The sequence below is a fragment of the Jaculus jaculus genome, chromosome 11 (genome assembly GCF_020740685.1).
Source record: "Jaculus jaculus isolate mJacJac1 chromosome 11, mJacJac1.mat.Y.cur, whole genome shotgun sequence".
Classification (NCBI taxonomy): domain Eukaryota; kingdom Metazoa; phylum Chordata; class Mammalia; order Rodentia; family Dipodidae; genus Jaculus; species Jaculus jaculus.
In genome coordinates, this window is record NC_059112.1 from 103,207,927 (window position 1) to 103,232,285 (window position 24,359).

Sequence of the window (24,359 nt, forward strand, 5' to 3'; positions counted from 1 at the left end):
CAGGCAAGTGCCTTAACTGCTAAGCCATCTCTCCAGCCCTAAATAAAATATTTGAATAAACTCTGTTCTTTCTATGCGTTGCTTCTGGCTGGGCGTTTGTTCCAGCCATGAGAGAGAGACTAACACACTGGGTAGGTGCACAGTCTGGGGACACCTTCCTTTCCCGGCAGGGATAACCGAAATGCGCAGCACACCCTGGAGAGGGACATCGAGGACAAAAACTGCGCCCAGTGCATTGATGAGAAATGCTTCAATCTGAGGAACTCATCAGAATGTGCCACCTTCTTCCACGGCATGGAGAAATTTGATGACACGTGAGTACCAGGCTCTCTGAGCCCGTCTTGTCCAGAGTAAGTAAGGGTTTTTGCCTGTGCCATGGAGTGACAAATGGGTGTTAAGTGCCAATCAAGCAGGAAACAGTGTGGTTGGGTGGGAATTCTTTGTTGCAAGCAACAAGATCCAATCCTGGCAAATAGGACAAGATGGAATTCACTAGAAGCCTGTAGAAGACCATGGGCTGAGGGAGAAGGCTAGAGGGGAAGGTTCTGGCAGTCTGAGTGAGCCAGGGTGTGAGAGTTAGTGATCTGTGTTGTCCTGGGACTCTGGGGGCTTGCCTAGCAGTTCTAGCTGGACACCTGCCTGCTGTGTGACCTCGGATGGGTGGGCATTAGGCAAGGGCCTGGTCTGCCTTCTTTCCATTCCCATCTCTGGCCCTGTGCTACCCAAGACCCAAATTCTAGAAAAAGAAAATATGTGGGGCTGGAGAAATGGCTTAGAGGTTAAGGCGCTTCCTGTGAATCCTAAGGACCTAGGTTCAATTCCCCAGTACCCCCGTAAGCCAGATGCACATGGTGGTGCATACATCTGAAATTCATTTGCAGTGGCTCGAGGCCCTGGCAAGACCATGCTCTCTCTCCCCCTGTCTCCCAAATAAATAAATAAACAAAAATATCTTTTTTAAAAAAGAAAGCATGTGATTGGCTTAGTGAGGATCACATAGTCATTACCACTCTGCCAGGGCACACTAGGGTACCTCAGTTGGCAATTCCACCAAAGTCCAAAGAACTGTGGCTGACACCCATAGGAGCAGGAGTTGTACCTCGGCAGTGCCCACCAGCACTGGGAGCGTGGACTGTTCCGTAGCCAGGCTGACTGGTTTTGCACACCCCAGCCTCTACGCTCACACACTGTGGGCCAATTAATCTCACACACTGTGGGCACATTAATCTCACACACTATGGGCACGTTAATCTCTTTGGGCTGCATTTCTGCATCAACAGCACTGGGAGGAAAATAACATCAGCTCCCAGGGTTGCTATGAGAACAAAAAGGTGGGCACGTGAAGTGCTGAGCACAGAGCCTCCTGGGGCATGTAACCGCTGACATTTATCGAGTGCTTGCTATACAGCCTCGCGTTCTCATCTTGGCAGCACTGAAGAAGGCGCCCCTTGTATGCTTGGTACTTTGTGGGGCATGTCTCCTCATCATAGAGGGTCATGCAGAATATGACGTACTTTCCTAGTCTAAGGCTGGGTTCTGGCTGCCAAGGACTGGATGGAGAGAGATGATCTATCTTGCTTCTGTTTCCCCTACCTAGTCTTTAATGTCTGGCACATAGGATTACACTGGGCACATATGGGCCTACAATTAATATCTGTGGAAGGGAGGGAGGGAGGGAAAGAGACCAAAGGAAGGGAGGGAAGAAAGAGAAAAGGAAGAAGAAGGGAAGAAGTTCCTTGGCCCAAACCTAGGATCTCAGCAAAGTGTTGGAAATGAACCTTTGGGATTGTAGATAGTGTCATCTCCCCAGGTACCCCTCGTCTTTCCAGCCAGGTAGGACCCCCCCCCCCATGGAGCTAACAAGGTGAGCAGGAAGTTTTGACTCTGTTCCTATCAGCTGCCCGTGGGCACAGGGAGCCTAGAAGGTTCTTCCTTCCTCACGAATGTTTCCCAGAACCCCTGGCTGCTAGGCTGCCTGGTGGGGAGTCTGGCCTCGCTGTGCACAGGGCTGCTATGAAAAGCCCTCATCAGCCGGACACCAGGCTGCTGCCTGTGGTGACTAATTGCTCCCTGGATGTGCTAGCTCAGGACTTGGCATACTTGGGGCTTGGGGCAGCGTAGAGGGGGGACAGGGCCTGACCGGCATTGCAGCCTCTCTGTGGATGAGCCGACTAGGAAGATGATGATGGTAATGGTACTGATGATGGCGGTAGAGGTGACAGTGACAATGATGGTGATGGTGGTGACCAGGAGGATGGTGACAATAGTGGCCTTTTGCCTACTGTGTGTGTGAGTCCGTGTTGAGAGCGCTACCCTCAACATCTCACGAAGAAGCACTTGTCAAGTGCCTGTTGGGTGTCTAGTGCCACGACAGGGACATCACTGAGCCACCCCGCGAGTAGGCACCATCACGGACCCCACTGCACAGCGGGGAAAGCCAGACGCCAGACGCTAGGACTGCGCGGTTTACCAGCTCCGACCATCTGCCTTACCCAAGCCTGCCTTCCCTTCCGTCTTCGGGCCAGTTGAAGCCGGCCACCCGCGAGGAGACAGGCCGGCCTCGGGAAGCGCCCCGGGGACAGTGATTCCACGGTTGTTTTCCCTGGAGAGCTCAGCCGTCTGCTCCAGGGAAGGACACGGGCTTGGGGGTCACCGCTGCTGACAGGATGGTGTCCTATTTGGCAGCGGGAATCCACTCCGAGTACATTTGAAAGTTTCCTTCCTTTCTCCCTTCTTCCTCTTTTCTCTTTAGTATTTTTTTCTCTTTTGGCTTTTTGAGGTAGGGTCTTGCTCTAGCTCAGGCTGACCTGGAATTCTCTAGGTAGTCTCAGGGTGGCCTCGAACTCATGACGATCCTCCTACCTCTGTCTCCCAAGTGCTGGGATTAAAGGCGTGCGCCACCATGCCCGGCTCTCTTTAGTTTTTTTTTTTTTTTTTTTTAATCGTGTGTGTGTGTGTGTGTGTGTGTGTGTGTGTGTGTGTGTGTATGAGACAGAAAAAGAGAGAGCAGACTCATGCCACAGTGCACAGGGAGAAGTCAGAGGAAACCCCAAATACTCACCTGCCACGTTGTTTCCAGGAAGGGTCTTTGTTCACTGCTATCTTCCCCAGGCCGGCCGCCCCGGAGTTTCCAGGATTCTCTTGTCTCTGCCTCCCATCTCACCACTGGAGAAACAGGTTGCAGACAAACGCTTCTGTGTCCAGTTCTACATGGATTCTGGGGATTCAAACTTAGGTCATCAGGCTCATACACAAGGACTTTTATCCACTGAACCAGCTCTCTTTGTGTTTTTGAAACAGAGTCTGGCGTAGCCCAGGCTGGCCTCATTCTTGCTCGGTAGTCAAGGCTAACCTTGAACTCCTGATCCTCCTGTCTCCACTTCATGAGGGCTGGAATTACAGCTGTGCCCCACCACACCTAGCCTTACATGGTTTTATTTTTTCATTTTTAAAATATTTATTTGAGAGAGAGGGCGGAGAAAGAGAGAATGGATGCTCCAGAGCCTGCTGCTGCTGCAAACCAACTACAGATGTATATGCCATGTGCATCTGGCTTTATGTGAGTACTGGAGAATTGAACCCAAGCTATTAAGCTTTGCAAGCAAGCTGCTTTAGCCCCTGAGCCATCTTTCCAGCCTCCTAAATCTTTTCTTTTTCTTTTTTATTTGCTTATTTGTTTGCAACAAGATCTCACTCTGTAGCTCTGGGCTGACCTGAAGTTCACTGTATTACCTAGCTGAGCCTTGAATGCAAGGTGATGGATCACTATGACTGGCATGTTTGCAGGTTTCTACCTGTTGCCCCGGCTCCTCCTCCTTCCTTGGGATCCCAGGGATGGTGGATGATTGTGTGACCTGAGACGAGGCACTTCTGATAGAGAGAAGAAAGACAGAGAGAGAATGGGCATGCCAGGGCCTCTAGCCACTGCAAACAAACTCCAGACACATGCGCCCCCTTATGCATCTGGGTTATGTGGGCCCTGAGGAATCGAACCTGGGTCCTTTGGCTCCGCAGGCAAACACCTTAACTAATAAGCCATCTCTCCAACTTGCCTTTTTTAATTTATTTTTATTTATTTATTGGAGAGACACAGTGTTGGACAGAAGGGGAGAGAGAGAATGGACGCACCAGGGTCTCAAGCCACTGTTAACAAACTCCAGACAAATGGGCCATCTTGTGCATTTTGCTTACATGGGTCCTGGGCAATCGAACCTAGGTCCTTTGGCTTTGCAGGCAAGTGCCTTAACCGCTAAGCCATCTCTCCAGCCCCAACTCGCCTTTCTTGCTCGTGGCTCTACCACTTCCATGTGAAAAGAGAAGCCTTTTTAACCAAAAGTGAAAGCAGCACTAATCTGTGGGCATAAACATAAATATTTAGAGGGTATTTTGGTTGGCATAAGATATATCTATTTGGCCAAGCAACAGTTATAGTTGTCTCCAGGGCTCATGACCTCCCCAACCATAGGCTTTTGACAGGTTTTCAGTATCAAGCAGGAATTCCCTCTCTTGGAGCAGGCCTCAAATCCAATAGAGACAAATGTGCTACCAATGCACCAGTTGGGATATTTAGCCTGGCTGGCCAGCCATGTAGTCTGCAGTGTGCATGCCACATGTAGCTTTCCTTTCGAGCAGCAAGGTTAAGAGTCGTGGGAAACAGAGATCTCCAATTTCACTCACAAGCTTCCTGATGCCCCACCTGCCTTCAACTTGCCCTTGGACCTTTGCAGGGTCTCCGTTCCCGAGACCTGGGCCAAGTTCAGCGACAACAACATCAGACACTCCCAGAACATGCGGGCCAACTCCATCCGGCTGCGAGAAGAGGCTGAGCATCTCTTTGAGACCTTGTCCGACCAGATGTGGAAGCAGTTCACGGACACCAACCTGGCCTTCAATGCTCGCATCTCCGAAGAGACGGATGTCAAGAATAAGCTTCAAACACAGCTGGCTAAGGTAAGCAAATGTCACCCTCGGGTGCTGCTCTGCCCATGATTCCGGAGCAGTCCCGTCTGCCCCCAGGTCTGCATCTCGTCCACTCCCAAAGCGCTCTGTGAGTGTCCTGCAGGATGGGAACATCCTTTGCTCATTGATAAGGGAAACTGGAACTTGGCTTGGAGGTCCCACCGCACCCAAGAGGTTGATATGGCTCCCAGCACCCTTCCTTCTCTGTCTGAGGACCATACGGTTGAGCATTGTTCTTGAGTGTCCGGCAGACACTCTACCACAGCAGTACATTTGCAGAGATTGAAAAAAAAAGCCTTTGACTGTTTAAGATTTTCCACAGCACAATGTCTCCTATGGTGGACTGGGGTGCTTTCCAAGTTTGGGAATGGACTGCCTGAATCTGCCTGCTATCTCTTTGCCCTTCTCCGCACACCATCTATGTTATTGGGGTGCAACAAGTTTGTTCACAGCTCTAGGGTGTCCTTCCTGAATAAATCTCATCCCTGCCATGCAATACAAACACAGAGAGTATGTCCTGGCTGCTGGATACTAGAATAAAGCCCCCCCCATAATGTTCTCTGTCCCAAAGGGAATATAGCCAGGTAGGGAGACTGTGGTGGGTATAGAATTTACATGGGAGGGACTTAGGGGTGACGGTCTGATTGGAAATAGTAGAAACCCCAGGGGGAAACAGCAGCCTGTTTGCCTGTATATGTCTTTGGGGGTGGTGTAGAGAGCTACAGACAGTTTGATGGAAGTTATGGGGGTAATTTACGCCCACCCAAGTCTGAAAGCATTTAGCTCAGGTGTGCAGGAGGCAGACAAAACAAGTTTCTAGAAAATAATTGCCAGGTTGTAATGAGGGAAGCAGCAGGGGATGAGTCAGAAGTGCTCCTGGAGGCACTGCGAGGGGCAAGGGCAGCAGGCAGGCAGGGTGCTTTCAACAAGAATAGACTGACAGGGAGTCGTGCAGCCCAAGGGTGGGGGAGGACGAGAATATTCCTGAGCAAGAGAGAATCACAAGGGCAGAAGATGCATCTGGGGGGAGGTTGGGGGAAGGATGAGCTCGGAGCATGCAGATGCATCTGGGGGGAGGTTGGGGGAGGGATGAGCTCGGAGCATGCAGATGCATCTGGGGGGAGGTTGGGGGAGGGATGGGCTCAGATCATGCCTCATCAGTTGGGAAAGGGCTGGTGTTTTCCATGGAGACTGTGGGGAGCCATCAGTGGGCTTTTGTTCAAAGCACTGGAGATTCACACTGACTCCTTCTGTAGGAAGAAATTAGAGGTCAAGGGTGGAAATGGCGGTTGGTCAGGAGGCTTTCAAAGGTGTCAGGGAGAGGGGTTGTCTTGAAGGTGTGGCATCCAAGGTGAAAGATATTTCTGGAGAGGCTAGAGCTGGCACACATGCCTTCTCTCTGGCCTTCACGGTGCATCTTCCTGTGAGTTGTTCAGGACAGCATTGGCACACTTTCCCACAAAAGGCCTCATCATGAGTATGTTCAGCTTGGTCTCACCTGTTCCATCTCTCCACATATCACAAAAGCAGCCATAGGAAATACGCATGGCCATGTTCCAGTAAAACTTTATCTACAAAACGAAGCAGTGAGCTGGATTTGACCCCTGGTTGTACTTTGGCCTACCTTCTCTGGAAATTAGATCAAAAGTCACTTCCTCCTTTCTGACCCTAAATTTAGTTAGAATCTGCCTTTGGGTAGCCAATTGGGCTTAGGACTTTTTTTAATGCACTAGAATTTAGGACATTCATTTGTTCTAAGATCATCTAATAAAGAATTATGATATAGGGGACCAGAAAGATGGACAAGTGGTTAAAGTTTCTTGCTTGCAAAGCCTGCTGCCTGGGTTCTATTCCCCAATACCCACATAAATCCAAAGCAGCTCAGGTATCTTGAGTTCGTTTGCAGTGGCAAGAGGCTCTAGCATGCCCATTCTCTCTACCTCTTTCTCCTTCTTTCTCTTTCAAATAAGTGAATATTAATTAATGAATTAATTACAAAGAAATTAGGCCAGGGAGATGGCTCAGCAGTTAAAAGCATTTGCTGCTTAAACATGAGAACCTGTTGGGTCAGAGACCACCAAGTTTGACTCCCCAGAACCCACATAAAAATCTGGGTATGGCCAGGCATGTCTGTAACCCCAGTCTGTGTGGATAGAAACCAAAGAAAGGGTGCTGCTCGCTGACTGCCAGCAGCTCCAGGTTGAGGGTCCCCATCTCAAGGATGAGTGTGGGTGAGCAATAGAGAAGAGCCCCCACAGTTCTCTGGTCTCAGCATAAGTGTACATGACATGCATGTCTGTACACACACATGCACATGCCACAAATGCTCTGCACACGCGCCCCCCACACGAAAAATTGTGACATAACATTATTTTATAAATCCCAATACTAAAGCAAGGGTTTATTCTCTCTCCTTCCTATAGGTTAGGAGTGTGACCTCTGACTCTTAGGGTGTGAATCCTCTGTAACATTTAACAACTTAATCTTTCTGTGCCTTAGTGTCCTTGTATTTTGTTAGAGGATACGGGGATTGGCATGTCAGGGCCTCGGCCACTGAAATCAAGGTCCAGATACTTGCACTACCTAAACCGCATGCGTGATCTTGCGTCACCTTTGTGCATGTGGCTTGTGTGAGATCTGAAGAGAGATTTAACATGGGTCCCTCAGCTGCGCAGGCAAGCGCCTTAGCCACTAAGCTGTATTCTCTAGCCCCTCAGCGGCCTTTTAATTTTTACTTTTGAGACAAAGTCTCATGTGGCCCGGGATGGCCTTGAACTTTTCCATCCTCCTGCCTCTGCCTTCCAAGTGCTGAGAGTACCGAAGCCCATCACCATGCCTCAGTCTCCCTAGTTCCTGGGAGGGTGGAGATCAGGATGAGTTCCACCTCCGGGCTGCCGTGATGAGGATCAGAATGAAGGCAGGTAAAGCACCTGGTGGTGCCACGCCGGCTCTGGGCTGGCAGCTGTAACTTCCTTGTACCCCCTGGCTCACTTGTGTGCATAGCCCCAGGGCAACCTCATCCAACCTTGTACCTCTGTGCCCGGCTCTCCTGAAATCTTTGTGCAGTGGGTGAGAGGGATCTATAATGCGAGGTTTGTACTGGCATTTTTTTCCTTTAGCATTTTTTTTATTGACAACTTCCATGATTGTAAATAATATCCTATGGTAATTCCCTCCCTCCCCCTACCTTCCCCTTTAAAACTCCACTCTCCATCATATCTCCTCCCCCTCTCAGTCTCTCTTTTATTTTGATATCATGATCTTTTCCTCCTATTATGATGGTCTTATGTAGGTAGTGTCAGGCACTGTGAGGTCATGGATATCCAGGCCATTTTGTGCCTAGAGGAGCACGTTATAAGAAGTCTTAGCCTTCCTTTAGCTCTTATATTGTACTGGCATTTTTTTTAAATGTTACATGAGGCACCTTTAAGCCACTGAACAATCTCTCCAGCCCCCACTTTTAAATGTATGTTAAAATACACGTAGCATTGTTTCTCATTTTATCTGTGTAAGTGAACATTGAGTGGACATTGAGGCACACACATTGTCAGAGGGCATTCTCTACCATCCATTACCAGAACATGTTTGATTTCCAACCTGATGAGATAGGGTGCTTTCAGAGTGGTCAGGCCATATGCATGGTTTCCAAACTGAAACTTTGTCCTCATCTAACAGTAATTCTCTTTGACCCCCTTCCTCAGCTTGTAGCTCGCCATTCTCCTCCCAGTCTCTGGGAGGGTGACTGCCTTCGCTAGCTCAGTAAGTGTCATTCTATGGCATCTGTCTTTTGTGGCTGGCTTATTTCACTTAGCATAGTGACTTCAAGATAAAGCCACTTCCTTCCTTTAAAGGTAGAGTCATATTCCACTGTCTGCATATACCAGAAGGGAAGAAGAGGGTTTAGTTCAGCTTAAAATTTAAGGGGATCTTTCATTGTGGTGAGGCAAACATGGCAGGTGTGAGAAGCTGGTGTCGTACTGTCATCTTGACAGGCAGGAAACAGATCAGGGCTAGGAGTGGAGCCAGCTGTAATATCTCAAGAGCCACCTCCAGTCATATTCTTCCTCCAGCAAGGCTGCACCTCCTACAGGGTCTCCAAGCAGTGCCACCATCTGGGGATTAAGTATTCAAACACAAGAGACCATGTGGAGGGCTGTACCCTTTGTGTTCAAGCCACCATAGCCACTTTGAGACGAATGTTCACCTGCTGGCTACCAATGTCAGATTTCGTTTTATGAGCCATTTCATCTGGGGGTGGGGGGGACAGATACAGCTCATGGCCATGACCAGTACATGGAGTTTGCTGTCTGGGGATGACTTGGGCAAGCTCCTCATGTTGGGTGGTGATAGCCGGTATCTCATCTATGAACAGGAAGGAGGAACTATCTGATGCCAATCTGTTATTGAATTGGTGAGTTCATTTCTATGAGCTTGTTGAAGTTGGGCCAAGCATGCGTCAATCGTTAAGAGGTCACTATGACTGAAACTATTGCCAGTGGAGGAAAAATGGGTCTTCAGGTGGGGGTAGATAGTATAGACCTTTTCCCTTTTAAAATATCTCTGGCTGAGGTGGTTTTAATGAAATGTTCACCCCCACCCATAGTCTCATACGTTATTTTAAATTTTTTTGTTTATTTTTATTTATTTATTTGAGAGCAAGAGACAGAGAGAGAGAATGGGCATGCCAGGGCTTCCAGCCACTGCAAATGAACTCCAGATGCGTGTGCCCCCTTGTGCATCTGGCTAATGTGGGTCCTGAGGAATCAAGCCTCAAACTGGGGTCCTTAGGCTTCACAGGCAAGCGCTTAACCACTAAACCATCTCTCCAGCCCACCTCGTGTGTTTTTAATGCTTGGTCCCCAGCTGGTGGCAGTTTGGGAGGTGGAGCCTTGCTGGAGGTGGTGTGCTAGCTGAGGGCATGCTTTGGGGCAGCATAGCCTGGCACCCCCTTACCAGAGCTCAGCTCACTCTTGCTGCTTTCTGCCAGCTGCTGTGGCAAGAAGTAGTGTCCAGCTTCTGCTCATGCCATGCTTTCCCCTGCCATCATGGAGCTCCCCCTTAAGTCTGTAAACAAAACTGAGCCCTCTGCTCCCGTCAGCTTCTTTTGGCTAAGTGTCTTGTCCTGGAATTAGGAAGGTAACAGCAACACTAGGGAAGCTTTAAACTATTGCCAATAGCTCATAGCTACTTCTCAGAGGTTTTCCAGCCTTGTAGATTTTCATGAATAGTCGTTCCATAGCTGGCAGCTGCTTTACAAATAAACCTGCACCATGTGGAATATACCAAACTTCAGCGTGACACTATTGACATTTGCCTGAGCAATGGTGTCTTCTGGATGGTGACTGTGTCTCATAGTTTTTTCCCAATATAGGAAGGGGTTGACAGAACAATACGTAGCAGTCATTTCACCCATAGCTTGCTTCACCTGGAAGGTTGCAAACATTCCCTATGTGGCAAAACACCTGGCCAGAAGGAGCACATGGAAGGAAAGGGTTTATCTCAGGGTTACGTTTTCAAGGGGCAGTTTCATCATGGCATGGCAGAGCAGAGGTTGGGCATCAGATCTTGCCACGCAGCTGTGACGTAGCAGCAAGAATGCGGTGAGCTCTGGCAAGCGGGCTCTGGGCTGTAACATCCCAAAGGCCACCCCCAGCCACATCCTTCCCTCAGCAAGGTTCTGCCTCCTAAACTGCCACCAGCTGGGAACCCAATATTCACAACAAATGAGGCTATGGGAGACATCTTATTCAAACCACACCTTTAAGTTTTTCTAAGTAACTGTTATTAGTTGGGTTTAATACAAGTCTCCTTGATGAGATATTTTTGGAAGATTCCAGGCTCCCATTTTCACTTACGCGGCAATGGAGCTATTTCCTAGGTGGTTATAGAAATCTGTGGTCCTGCTAAAGTGGGGAGGGGGGAGACAGAGATGGTTCTGGACGGAAGCAGTGGATGGCCACAGAGTCAAAGGGGGCAGCTGCCTTAGAGGGCTCAGTCCTCTGACAGCCAAGACCCTGGGGACCCTCAAATTAAAAAGCCTCTCCCCAGGGATGTTTGAGAGGGATACACAAGTGTAGCTGTCACTGAGGCCTTGCAGCTGTCTGCTTGTGAGAGTGCCCTTTTCTGTGCTTCGGATTTTAGAGTCCACTGATTGGTTGGCACTAGTTAAGTGGGCCTTTGAACTTGAGTAGGTAAACTTCATGGGCAGGGAGAAAATATGCAGCTGCTGCTGTTTGCAGAAACCTTAAGGGCTGGCTAGAGATGTGGCTCAGTTGTCAAGAGTGCTTGCCTAGCATTCATGAAGGCCTGGGTTCGATCCCCTGCACCACATAAACCAGGCATCATGGTGGCGCACACTCGTAAAGCCAGGGCTTAGGTGAGAGAGGCGGGAGGACCAGAAAAGTGTTTGAGGTCATCCATAACTACATAGTGAATTCAAGACTAGCCTGAGCTAAATAAGACCAAAAAATTAAGGAATTTATTTATTTACTCGCTGCTAGACACGGAAAAGTGTTTAACCAGACCACAGAGAGGTTGTGAGTTTAAACCCTGAGAGGTCTTTTTTTTCTTTTTGCTGGTTTTTTGGCATTTTGACTTTCAAGTGGCCATTAGCCTCCAGCCCTTTGCAAGGGGACCTGGGCAGGAAGGTGCCACTTCTGAGGGCTGAAAAGCCCTATGGTGATCTAAGGCTCCGAATGCAGCCACCAGCCCCTTTGTTTGTCCAGGAAGGTCTGGAAGGCATCGCAAAGTGGGAAATGAATGCTTTTGTGCTTTGCAAGCAGCCGGATCCCTTCCAGCACCAGGGCGTGCAGCCAAGCTAGTGACGGCTGGTTTCTAAAACTAGCCGAGCCCTGGGAAGCAGAGCCACTGGCCTGCGCCCCTGCCCTGCCCTTAAACACCACGCTCTGGGCTCGGCGGTTAAGAGCACTTCCTGCTCAAGTTCAAGGGCCTGAGTAGACCTGAGAGAGCACGCAACTTCAGTCCCCAGGATCCACATGAACAGCTGGCCATGGCCACCCACACCGATAACTTGAGTTCTGCAGGGAAGGAAAGACCTGTGAACGGTAGGTCTTGCAGAACAAGGGCAAGCTTTAGGATCAGTAAGGGATGCCAACTTAACAAAGGACAGGAGGAGACAGAATGGAGCAGGGTGCCCAGCGGTCAACTCTACCCATTGCAGACCAGCTCACAGAGCACATGCATAAAGAACACACACCAGACCAGAGAGAGAGAAAACAAAAAATACACTCCGTTAGTGATGGAAGAATCTTAGCTATAAAAGGTAAAAAGTCAGGGCTGGAGAGATGGCTTAGCGGTTAAGCACTTGCCTGTGAAGCCTAAGGACCCAGGTTCAAGGCTCGGTTCCCCAGGTCCCACGTTAGCCAGATGCACAAGGGGGCGCACGCGTCTGGAGTTCGTTTGCAGAGGCTGGAAGCCCTGGCGCGCCCATTCTCTCTCTCTCTCTCTCTGTCTTTCTCTCTGTGTCTGTCGCTCTCAAATAAATAAATAAATAAAATTATATAAAAAAAAAAGGTAAAAAGTCACAACTTGCTAGACAAGCAGACTGACAGAAGGTGTGTGGTATATCAAGTGACTTTTGGGTATAGCCGAAGGACTTTTGGAAACTAGCCCCTAGGAATCCCAGGGTCCTAGTCCATGAGAAAGAAATCATTAGCAGCGGTGCTAATAGAAACTGGAACGCATGGGAAGTTGTAATGGGCCGATGTCCCTTAGCTGCTTCTTAAAATTATGAAGATGGCCCAGTCTACCTACCCTGCTGTAGACCTTTTAAAAAAACAACCCAGGTGATTCTGTGGGAGGCCCAGATTGAGAACCACTGGCTCAGCAATCAGAATGCTGGTTCTCAAAGTGTGGTCCGTGGGCTTGCAGCATCAGTACTACATGAGAACTTGTTCGAAATGCAAATTCTCACACTCCATCCTGGACCCCTGAACCAGAAGCTCTGAGGGGCCCAGTGGCCTGAAGTTTGGGGGGTTGTTTGTGCTTTTATTTTCAGTACTATAGATGGAAGCCAGGGCCGCAGTTGCGCTAGGCAAGCGCCCCACCACCGGGAGACGTGGCTCTAGCCCTCCTTACTTTGCATCTTTATTTTTTGGCTTTTCAAGGTAGAGTCTTGCTCTAGCCCAGACTCACCGGAAACTCACTATGTAGTCTCAAGGTGGCCTCGAACTCACAGCAATCCTCCTACCTCAGCTTCCCAAGTGCTGGGATTAAAGGCGTGCTCCACCATGCCCAGCACAGAGAGAATAGGTGTGCCAAGGTCTCCTGCCACTGAAAACAAACTCCAGACACATGCACCGCTTTATGCATCTGGCTTTATGTGGGTACTGGGTCGTCAAACCCAGGTCATTAGGCTTTCCAGGCAAGCACTTTAATGGCTGAGCCATCTCTCCGGCCCCTTTACTTACTTTTGTTTTTTCAGGATAGGGTCTTGCTCTAGCCCAGGCTGACCTGGGATTCACAATGTGCTCTCAAGGCAAGCCTCCTATCTCCTGAGTGCTGAGATTAAAGGTGGGCACCAAGCCTGGCCCTTTTACTTTTTGTTTATTTGTTTTTATTTAATTTGAGAGAGTGTGAGAGAAAAAGAGCAGATAGAGAATGGGCACACCACCTTGTGCATCTGGCTTATACTGGAGAATCGAACCTGGATCCTTAGGCTTCACACAGAAGCACCTTAACTGCTAAGCCATCTCTATAGCCCCTTACTTTTTTTTTTTTTTTTTTTTTTTTTTTGGTTTTTCGAGGTAGGGTCTCACTCTGGTCCAGGCTGACCTGGAATTAACTCTGTAGTCTCAGGGTGGCCTTGAACTCATGGCGATCCTCCTACCTCTGCCTCCCGAGTGCTGGGATTAAAGGCGTGCGCCACCACACCCGGCTCCCTTACTTTTTATTTTTGTGATAGGTTCTCACTAAATTGTCCAGATGGGTCTTGAACTAACTCTCTAGCCCAGGCTAACCTTGAACTCTTCTTTTTATATATATTTTATTTTTATTTATTTATTTATTTGAGAAAGAGAGGGAGGGAGAAATAGAGAAAGAGGCAGAGAGAGAATGGGCGCATCAGGGCCTCCAGCCACTGCAAATGAACTCCAGACGCATGCGCCCCCTTGTGCATCTGGTTTACATGGGTCCTGGGGAATCGAACCTGGATCCTTTGGCTTTGCAGGCAAGTGCCTTAACCGCTAAGCCATCTCTCCATCCCTGACCTTGAGCTTTTGACTCTCCTGCCTTAGCCTCCTGATCAGCTGTGGTGATAGGCCTGAGCATCCACTCCTGCTGTGACCTGAGTTTTGGGTGTTTTTTTTAATGTGTATCGGGGGAGGGTGGCTATATATGTGGTGAAGTGTGTATGGGGTGTATGCACATGCGTGTGGGTACACGAACCCCATGAGTACACACACAGAAGCCCGACGAGAACACTGAGTGTTTTCCCATCACTCATCTGCAGGTTTCCAGGGTCTCTCACTGAACCCAGAGCTGCTCTTATTTTTGGTCACACCAGGTGACCTGCAGATCCTCGTGATTCTCAAATCTCTTCTCACAGGACTAGGGGTACAGGGGTGTATGGGGTGTTTTCCTGGGCTCTGGGGCATAGAACCGAGCTTGAATCAGACCCTCTCAGACCCTCGTGCTTGTGTGATAAGCACTCTTACCTGCTGAATCATCTCCCCGGCCCACGCCTTAGTAAATTTTTCCTGTTTGGTTTTGGCCTTGGTCTTTCAAGGTAGGGTCTTGCTCTAGCTCAGGCTGACCTGGACTCCAGTATTTAGTCTCAGGCTGGCCTTACAGCAATCCTCCTGCCTCTGCCTCCCAAGTGCTCGGATTAAAGGCATGCACTACTATGCCCAGCTTTAATAAGTTTTTTTAAAATCTCTTTTGTTTATTTATTTAGTTGAGAGTGACAGACAGAGAGAGAAAGAGGGAGAGAGTGAGAGGATGGGCATGCCAGAGCCTCCAGCCACTGAAAACGAACTCCAGATGCATGCACCCCCTTGTGCATCTGCCTAACGTGGGTCCTGGGGAATCGAGCCTCGAACCAGGCTCCTTAGGCTTCACAGGCAAGCGCTTAACCGCTAAGCCATCTCTCCAGCCCTTTAATAAGTTTTAATAAGTCTTCCAGTGACATGTGACAAGCGTTCATCCCTCTGTGTTAGTTTCTATCTAGTAGCTGCAACAAATAGCCGACACAAGCAACGTAAGGGAGGAAGGGTCTGTTGCAGCTCGCTGTGTGGGGACTACGGTATGCCAGGGCCACGCGAGCCCGGGGCAGCGCCTCCCGGTGCAGTCAGTCAGGGAGCAGAGGGGACGAATCCTGGCGCTCAGCTCAGACTCCTTCCTCTTCAGTGTGGGACCGCACCCACTTAGAGCGAAGTCCTCCTACCTCAGTTAACCCAACCTAGAAAAATCCCTCATAGATACACCTGGAGATTGTCTCCTAGATGATTCTAGATCCTGTCAAGTTGACAGCATGAACCATCACACCTTCCTCTCTCTCTCTTCCCTGTCCCCCTGTAACAAGTGTGGTCAGCAGATTCTGTGTGCCCGGCTGACCCGGAGGCTGGGGCTACAACAGTGAGCAAGAGAGGAGCCCTTCCTTCAGGGACCTTATGTTATAGTGGGGCAGGCAGATATATATATTTGTTGTTGTTTTGTTTTTCGAGGTAGGGTCTCACTCTAGCTCAGGCTGACCTGGAATTCACTATGTAGTCTCAGGGTGGCCTTGAACTCATGGTGCTCCTCCTATCCCTGCCTCCCAAGTGCTGGGATTAAAGGCGTGCGCCACCACGGCAGGCTTTACACAGGCCTTTTTTGAGGTAGGGTCTCACTCTAGCCCAGGCTGACCTGGAATTCACTATGGAGTCTCAGGGTGGCCTCGAACTCATGGCAATCCTCCTACCTCTGCCTCCTGAGTGCTGGGATTAAAAGCATGTGCCACCACGCTTGGCTATATATATACTTTTTTTTTTTTTTTAAGTAAGCACAAATAACTAAAAGTTGTGTCCAGTGTGGTGGCTCTGAAGGCTGGGGACAAGAGGATCAAGAGTTTAAAACCAGCCTGGGCTACCTAGGGAGACCACTCCAGAAAAGAGGAAGCAAATTGTGTTGTGTTCAGGAGAATACCTTGAAGGCATGAGAGAGTAAGTTTCCATGAATTTTCACAGGACACAGCCTGCTTTCTAACAGGAAATACTCCCTGCCCCATTGCCAAACCTCTCTAAGGACTGTAGCATCCCTACCCCAGACAGCTGAAATGTCTGTCCGTCTGGCATTGTCTGAATGCCACTAGGCAGAAGCAGCTATGATCAGGACTTGCTCGGCACCTACTCACTGGAAGCAGTAGTTTCCAACCAACACTGGCTTGTGGGTAGCATTTATCAAGGTCTGAGACACTCACATGAGATGTTGCTGAGAGCCCACATCAAAGAGCAGCAAGGTGGAGTGCCCCAGCTCAGGGGTGCTCACCTCCTGACTTCTTGGCCCGGTCCCTTGAGCCCTTCCCTCTCCTCTCTCTTTGCTCCTGGGCTTGGTTGAACTTGAAATACCTTCCTCCATTTGACCTGAAAAAAAAAAAAAAAAAAGATTCTGGGCTGCTTGTCCTGTTTCCCAAGCTGCCCCAGAGCCAGGCATCTCCTTGGAAACCCCTGGCTTCGTGCAGTTTGGAAAACAATAAATTTGCAAGGTTGCATAAAGCTTCCAGGGACCGAAAGCTGGCTAGGACTGCTAAAGCCGTCTTTTCCCTCCACATCAAAACTCATTTCCTGGCCTTGGAGGCTTTCTGGGTTGTCACAAGACGAGACACAGGCAGATCGGTTTACATGGCCAACAGCCCTGCCAAATGCGTCCTTCCTTTCAAAGCCAAGGGGAGATTTCTATTCCAGCCTGGAATAGCAGCACACTTTTCCGCTGAGCAAGGTTGGTTTCATCTGAGGCCCACAGGACTGCTGCCTTTCACACTCCATACATGGCCAGACACCGTCCCCAGAGCTGACCTCACTCCTCCTGCTTTTCTTTGTGGTGGTGGTAGGGATAGAACCCAGGTCCTTGTCTGCGCCTGCCAAGCACTCCAGGCTTCTCTAGAGAGAATGACTTGTATCTAAAGGGAATTCACTGGATTAGTTTACAACAGTCCAACAATAGCGCTTTGTAGACCTGAGTCAAGGAACCCGGTAGCTTCTCAGTCCACCACAAGGCTGGATGCCTCAGCTGTCCCCCTCCAGCGCTGAAGGCCTGGAGGCTTCCTGCAGAAGCATTCAATGCAGTTCACTCCGAGCTGATCTTCAGTCCGAACTGGTCTTCAGTCCCCACTGTAAGGCAGCAAGCAACACAGCCGAGTGGATGGGAGGGAAGGATTCTTTTCTCCCAGAGCTTTCTTAGATAAAGCCATCCTCCCAGAGGGTCCACCCGCTCTGGGGGAAGGGCTCACCCTGCAGGAAGGACTTCCTCCTTCAGTTAATCCTTCCTGGAAGCAACCTCAGAGACCCACTCAAGAGCAATGTCTGTGGGTTCCTAAGCAGATCAAGTTGACAACAAAACCTAAGCCATCACAACCCGCAACCTCTGACCTCACTGTTTCCAATCCCGGGGTGCTCGCCTCCAGTCAGTCTCGCACCAGGGGTGCAAGTGGAGGATCACGGTTGAGTTTGCCTTGCTGCTGTCATGGGGGGAAGGCCTTGCTCAGGGTGGAGATGAGGAAAGTGAACTCAGAGAGGGTCAGTGACTTACCAAGGCCACACGCAGTCAGCAGTGAAGGTGCCCGTTTGATCACAAGCTAGCATCTCCCAAGCCTCCCGTCCAGAAAATTCCCTCTGCTGGTGAGTTGGCTAAAGTCAGATAATCCTAGTCTCTCCACACCCTGCACAGTCTCAGCTGTCCAGGTCCACCTTTGGGATGTTCTTGTGACCTCGTTCCTTCTCTCTGTGCCACGCTGGTGGGAATCCCCCAGTTTCCAGCCTTGTCCTTCAAATGCGTCCAGAGATCAGCCTCAATCTACAACTCTGACCATGTCACGGTCCTTCCTGTAAACTTGCACACACAAGGGTCATCAGTGAAGGACCTTACTAACACGCGGGTACTGGCAACAGGTCTGCATTCCCAGTACGCTCTCAGAGTCCAGCACGCCTGGCCCCTGGCCCACATGCTGGGTAGCAAGGCACTACAGAACTCCCTTCTTGACTCCAGAGATCCAAGGGAACAGCAGCCTGGTAGCTTGGAGGGGTCATGACTCCCTCTGTGATGGTTTATAGTGAGAGATTACAAACTAACAGTCTGAGAGCCACATTTGTAAATAAAGTTTTATTGGCATAGAGCTACAGCACACTTCCATGTTGTCTGGCTGCTCTGGCTACAAGGGCCAGGTTGAGCTGTTAGCATCTGACTTAGAAAAACAAACACGTGGCTGAGGCAATAGCCCAGTCATATACTGCTTGCCTTACAAGCATGAGAACCTGAATTCAATCTCTATATGCAAGATGGCGATCATTAACTGAGTGAACCTGTAATCCCAGCACCAGAGAGGCAGAGACAGGGGGATCCCTGAGGCTGGCTGGCTAGCTAGTCTAGCTGAATTAGTGAGCCACAGGCCAATGAGAGACCCAGTATCAAAAAAAGGTGGACAGGGGCCGGGGAAATGGCTTAGAGTTTAAGGCATTTGCCTGCGAAGTCTAAGGACCACGTTTTTTGTTTTTTTTTTAAGTTTTATTTTTTTAAACTTTATTTTATTAGAGACAGGGAGGGAGAGAGAGAGACAGAGAGAGAATGGGCATACTAGGGCCTCTAGCCTCTGCAAACAAACTCCAGATGCATGGGCTGCCATGTGCATCTGGCTTAAGTGGGACCTGGAGAATCGAATCTGGGTCCTTACACTTTGTAGGCAAGTGCCTTAACCACTAAGCCATCTCTCCAGCCCAAGGACCACGGTTTGATTCCCCAGGACCCGTGTAAGCCAGACACACAAGGGGGCACATGTGTCTGGAGTTCATTTGCAGTGGCTGGAGACCCTGGTGCACCCATTCTCTCTCTGCTTCTTCCTCCCCCCCCCATAAACAAATAAAAAATATTTTTTAAAAAAGGTAGACAACATCCCTAAGGAATGTTATCTGAAATTGTCCTCTAGCCTGCACATGCATACACATGTACATAAAAAAGAAAACAAAAAAAAGCCGGGCATGGTGGCACACACCTTTAATCCCAGCACTCAGGAGGCAGAGATAAGAAGGTCGCCATGAGTTCGAGGCCACCCTGAGACCATAGTGAATTCCAGGTCAGCCTAAACTAGAGTGAGACCATGCTTCTAATCTCAGTTGAAGCAGGAGAGCACTGTGACTTCTGGGCATGGACTACAGTATAAGTCCCTGTCTCAAAGGAAAAATAGCAAAGCACAAAAATAGAAGAGCTGATCAGGCATGGTGGCACACGCCTTTAATCCCAGCTCTCAGGAAGCAGATTTAGGTGGATCACCAGGAGTTCTAGGCCACCCTGAGACTAGATAGTGAATTCCAGGTCAGCCTGGGCTAGACTGAGACCCTACCTCAAAAAAAAAAAGAAAGGAAAGCTGAAGATGGTATCATGAACTGGAGTTTCCAGAAAATTGCCACATGTGTATGCAGAGGATTTGAGGCTCATTGATGAGAACTTTCCCAGGCCAAGGAGATGGCTCGGTGGGTGAGAGCGCTTGCCACACAAGCAGGAAGGGCTGAGAGGGGCTGATTCGGCCCGAGATGGGTTCCCCAGCAGTTACGGAAACAGCTGGGTTTGGTCATGCACATCTGTAACCCGAGTCCTGTGGGGGAGTGGAGTCCAGAGAATCGCTCGAGCTCGCTGGTCAGTCAGTCTGACCGAAAACGGCAGCTCCAAGTTCCGTGAGAGACACGAGGATGAGTGAAAAGTGTTCTCTGGCCTCCACGTATGCACACACAGGGTGTGTGCACACACATGTATACACCATGCACACTACACACACACAAACACGTATACACCTTGCATACTACACACACAACATACATAAACACACACTCAGAAAAAAAAAAAAAAAACTCAACTAAACATCCTGATTATAGAGCGTTGCAATTTCACACATACAGAGCCAGATCATCATGGGCTCGTACTAGCCCGTAAATAGCCATCCACGGCCCATCCCTATGGCTGACCTACCCTCCTTTCAACTGCGGGCGCTACCTTTGTAATGCTGTAGCTTAGCAGACCGCTGGCTCACACCAACATAAAAGCTAAAACATCACTACAGAGCACCTGAAAACTAGCAAAGATTCTCAGCTTTGCTGCACCCTGCCGAACCCCTGGCCGTGGCCTATGACTGACTTTGTTCTGTGACTACCAAAAATTCATGTAACTGCTTACACCATGCACCCTGAGTCCACAATGCTGCCCAGGCCATGAGGGCCATTGCTATTTGTTTGGAGATTATATGCATACATACATACATAAATACATACATACAGACAGACAGACAGACAGACAGACAGACAGATAGATAGATAGATAGATAGATAAGAGATTTTTTTTTTGTCTTTTCGAGGTAGGGTCTCACTCTAGCTCAGGCTGACCTGGAATTCTATGTAGTCTCAGGGTGGCCTTGAACTCATGGCAGTCCTCCTACCTCTGCCTCCCAAATGCTGGGATTAAAGGCAGGAGCCACCACACCCGGCCCCTATGTATATATTTTTTAAAGTCTTTTATTTTTAAAAAAATACTTATTTATTTATCTTTTTATATATTTAGTTATTTATGAGAGAGAGGGAATGGGCGCACCAGGGCCTTCAGCAGCTGCAAATGAACTCAGATGCATGCGCCGCTTTGTGAATCTGGCTTTATGTGGGTCCTGGGGAATTGAACCTGGGTCCTTAGGCTTTGCAAGGAAGCGTCTCAACCACTAAGCCATCCCCTCCAGCCTGAGAGATGTATTTTGTGTCAACATGTGAGGCCCCATGCATGTGCGACCCCAGACGGATGAGGGACTCTTGAGCTCGAGCAGAGGGCACTTGCCCTCTGCCTTCTTGCGCAATCCAGGTGCTTCATGGACTGGGTGGGGCTTGTTCACGCTGCACACGTGCACTCACCCTTCCAGAAACACCCTCACACCCACCCTGAAGTGATGCTTCACCAGCTCTCTGAGCACCCCCCAGTCCAGACCTCTCGACATGTACAATTAACCACCCAATGTACGCTATCATTTTGTCTCCACAACACCGTGGGTGAGTTACTGTAATTCTGCCAGTTTTGCAAACAAAAGAGAAAAAAGTGCTTCACCATGTCCCGGCAGCTAGAGGCCGAGAACTGAGGACAGGAGGCTCAGAGAGGTGGTGAACGCGCCAGGTCACACAGCAGGTTACAAACAGTAGCTGGAATGCAAATCTTTATCTTTAGGACTGCGGGGAGGTTCCGGGAGATGGGGTGACCCGTCCCCAGATGTGCAGCAAGGGAGAGAGGCCCAGGACGCTCCCTCCTCCCGGTCTCCTCTCCTGTAGCCCAGCAGGCGGCCTGGCACGGGAGTGTGGGGAGTGTGCGGAGGAGGTACCTGGTCCTGCCTCCTCACACCACCTTGGTTCCAACTGAGCTTCTGCTCCCAGCCTGCAAGGAAGTCACAGCAGCCATCTGACCCAGGAGCCACACTCCTCCCATGGGGTGACTCCCTGGGCCAATCCCCCGCAGCCCCTCCCAGTCTCTGGGATATGCCAAACTGTGCCCACAGCGACTCCTTCCCGGACTTCCCCGGGCTCTGTGGGAGCAGAAAGATTCACATTCCAGGGAAGCCCCTTAGCGCCTGGGCCCTGATGCCAGCTCCGTGTGTGGGTTTGTGCGTAGCGTGCCCTAGCCCGCTCGCTCTTTTCTTTGTTTCCTTCCATTTCTCGGGGAGGGCTCTCACGCCTCCTGGGGAGCTCATGCTGACTGCTGATGGGCGTCTCTTGACTTAAACATAGCCTTGTAAACGTATGTGGTGTCTTGCATGCTTGAACTAGTCATGTTCTCCAAAGGAGGTGGACCGTTGTCATTTTTCTCATCGCTGTGACAAAATACCTGACAGAAGCAGGTTTATTAGGGCTCACAGTTTCAGAGACTTCAGTCCGTCCATGGGTGAAGCCATGGTGGTATGGGCTATGTGGCTGGGCTGTATCTTCAAAGGCCGTCCTCCAGCCAAAGGCACCATAACTTCTCAAAACAGAGCCACCAGCGGAGGACCACAGGTTTAAACACATAGCCTGTGGGGGACATTGCAGGCTCAAACTGTAAGTGCCACATAGCACATTCTCGCTTTCCTCCCCTGACCCAGCGCTGGGGCCAACTGCGATGCGTTCTCTGCCTGGTCCCTTTGCCACAATTACCACACAGCATGAACCCCTGGGGTGACTGCCAGCTGGCCACACACTTAAGTGAGACTGCATGGAACATTCTTGCCCACGTATGTCCCTGGTGATTGTAGGTGGGGATTTCCTGCAACACACACCCAGAGTGGACTCCCTGGGACATGCAGGTCCCCCCGTGGCTGTGGCATAGCTGCTCACAGTGTTCTCTCCGTCCCTCTTGGGGTGAGCGTCCCCACTGGCTTCCTCCTCCACAGGAAGGCCCAGCATCTGACTCTGGTGCTGGTGTAAGCCACACAGTAGGCCACACACCTGCCTCCCGGCCCTTGAGGGGCACGTTCCAGCCTCCTGGAGGCCGGTTCTCCCCTCTGGGGCTCTGGGGACGCCCAGGCTTCCAGAGTGTGGGTGGACAGCAAGGGCTGCCCCTCCATGGAGAGTGCATGGCGTTTGCTCTCCCTCCAGGTGCTATGAGTGGCAGGGACTGAGGGGGCGCATCTTTTTTGGCAGCACACCCACCCACCTGGGCCCGGACAGATGGGACCTTGGGGGTGAGCCAGGCTGCAGTGCAGAGTTCCGGGAAGCCCCGATGTCTGGAACATCCATGGCCAGGGCCGTTCAGGAAGCGTGGGTGGGGAGGGGGAGGCATGAGAAGTGAGCGACTGTTGTGGTTCCAGTCTTGGACCTCCGGAGGAATGGCAGGACACTGACCTCACAGGGCTGCCTTGTCCTCTGTGTCACCACACACCCATGCAGCTCCACCTGGACTCCCTCCCCTGCCTTATTTACCTGAGGGCTCACACAGGACACGGAGTCTTCTACATTCAGCCACTCCTGACCGCCTTACTAATGTTGCCACATCCATGTACTGACTATTAACTATTGTTTATCTTGGTTTAAATGTAATCACTTTAATAAAAAAAAATAATAATTTAAGATGGGCATGGTGCTACCCGCCTTTAATCCCAGCACTCAGAGGGCTAAGGTAGGGGGATCACTAAGAACTCAAGGCCAGCCTGGTCTACAGAGTGAGTCTCGGGCCAGCCTGAGCTAAGGACCCTGACTCAAAACAAACAAACAAAAATTGGTAAGGAAGCCAGACATGGTGCGCACACCTATAATTGAGCACCTGAGAGGCTGAAGTAGGAGGATCATGAGTTAGAGACATTCCTGGGCCATATAATAAGGCTCTGTGAAAGCTTTTAAAGGAGGAGGACTAGCAATGGCTGTGAAACTGGCTTTCAGATCCTGCTGTCATTCAGTTCCATGTCCACTGAGCTACTACTGGGAGCAGGCTTCTTAAATTCTTTTCTTTACTTATTTGTAAGCAGAAGGGAGAGAACATGAGATAGCGAACGAGCATGCCAGGATCTCTCGCCACTGCAACAAACTCCAGACAAATGCACCACTTTGTGTGCATCTGGCTCTACATGGGTACTGGGGAATTGAACCTGAGTCATCAAGCTTTGCAAGCAAGTGCCTTTAACCACCAAACCATCTCTCCAGCCCCCAGGGTTTTAAAAACTTAACAAAATTACAGAATACTCAGTTACACCTGAGTGTCAAATTAGCACATCATTTTTTAATTAAGTATTTTATTGATTTATTTGCAAGCAGGGAGAGAAAACACGGGAGGGAGGGAGAGAGAGAATGAATGGGAATACCAGAACCTCTTGCCACTGCAAACGAACTCTAGATCTATGGGCCACTTTATATATTTGGCTTTACGTGGGTACTGGGCAATCAAATCCAGGTAGTTAGGCTTTTCAAGCAAGTGCCTTTAACTGCTGAGCCATCTCGTCAGCCCAAGCACATCATTTTGGAATGTCGGCATGTCTCATGCCACAGCTGAGCCATGTCCTAGAACCATGGACAAGGGGACTTGTAGTGGAATTAGCCCAGTTTATAATTACAGTCCTTGGCTAAGGTGGGAAGATCATAAGCTCAAGGCCAGCCTAGGATACATGGCCAAACCTTGTCTCAAAATTAACAAACACTGCCAAATTAATGGAATTCATTCCTCACGGCTCTGATGGCTGGAAGTTCACTATGAGGGTACCAGCCTGG

General features: G+C 49.8%; 1 protein-coding gene across 1 annotated transcript in view; it reads left to right on the plus strand.

Moving 5' to 3' along the window:
* Positions 1 to 24,359, plus strand: part of Tekt5 (tektin 5) — a 46,325-nt gene that overhangs the window by 16,848 nt on the left and 5,118 nt on the right. Inside the window, exons 4-5 of the mRNA XM_004652258.2 lie at positions 171 to 314; positions 4,728 to 4,950. Coding sequence (XP_004652315.2) covers positions 171 to 314; positions 4,728 to 4,950 — 367 coding nt within the window. The remainder of the gene's footprint in view (positions 1 to 170; positions 315 to 4,727; positions 4,951 to 24,359) is intronic.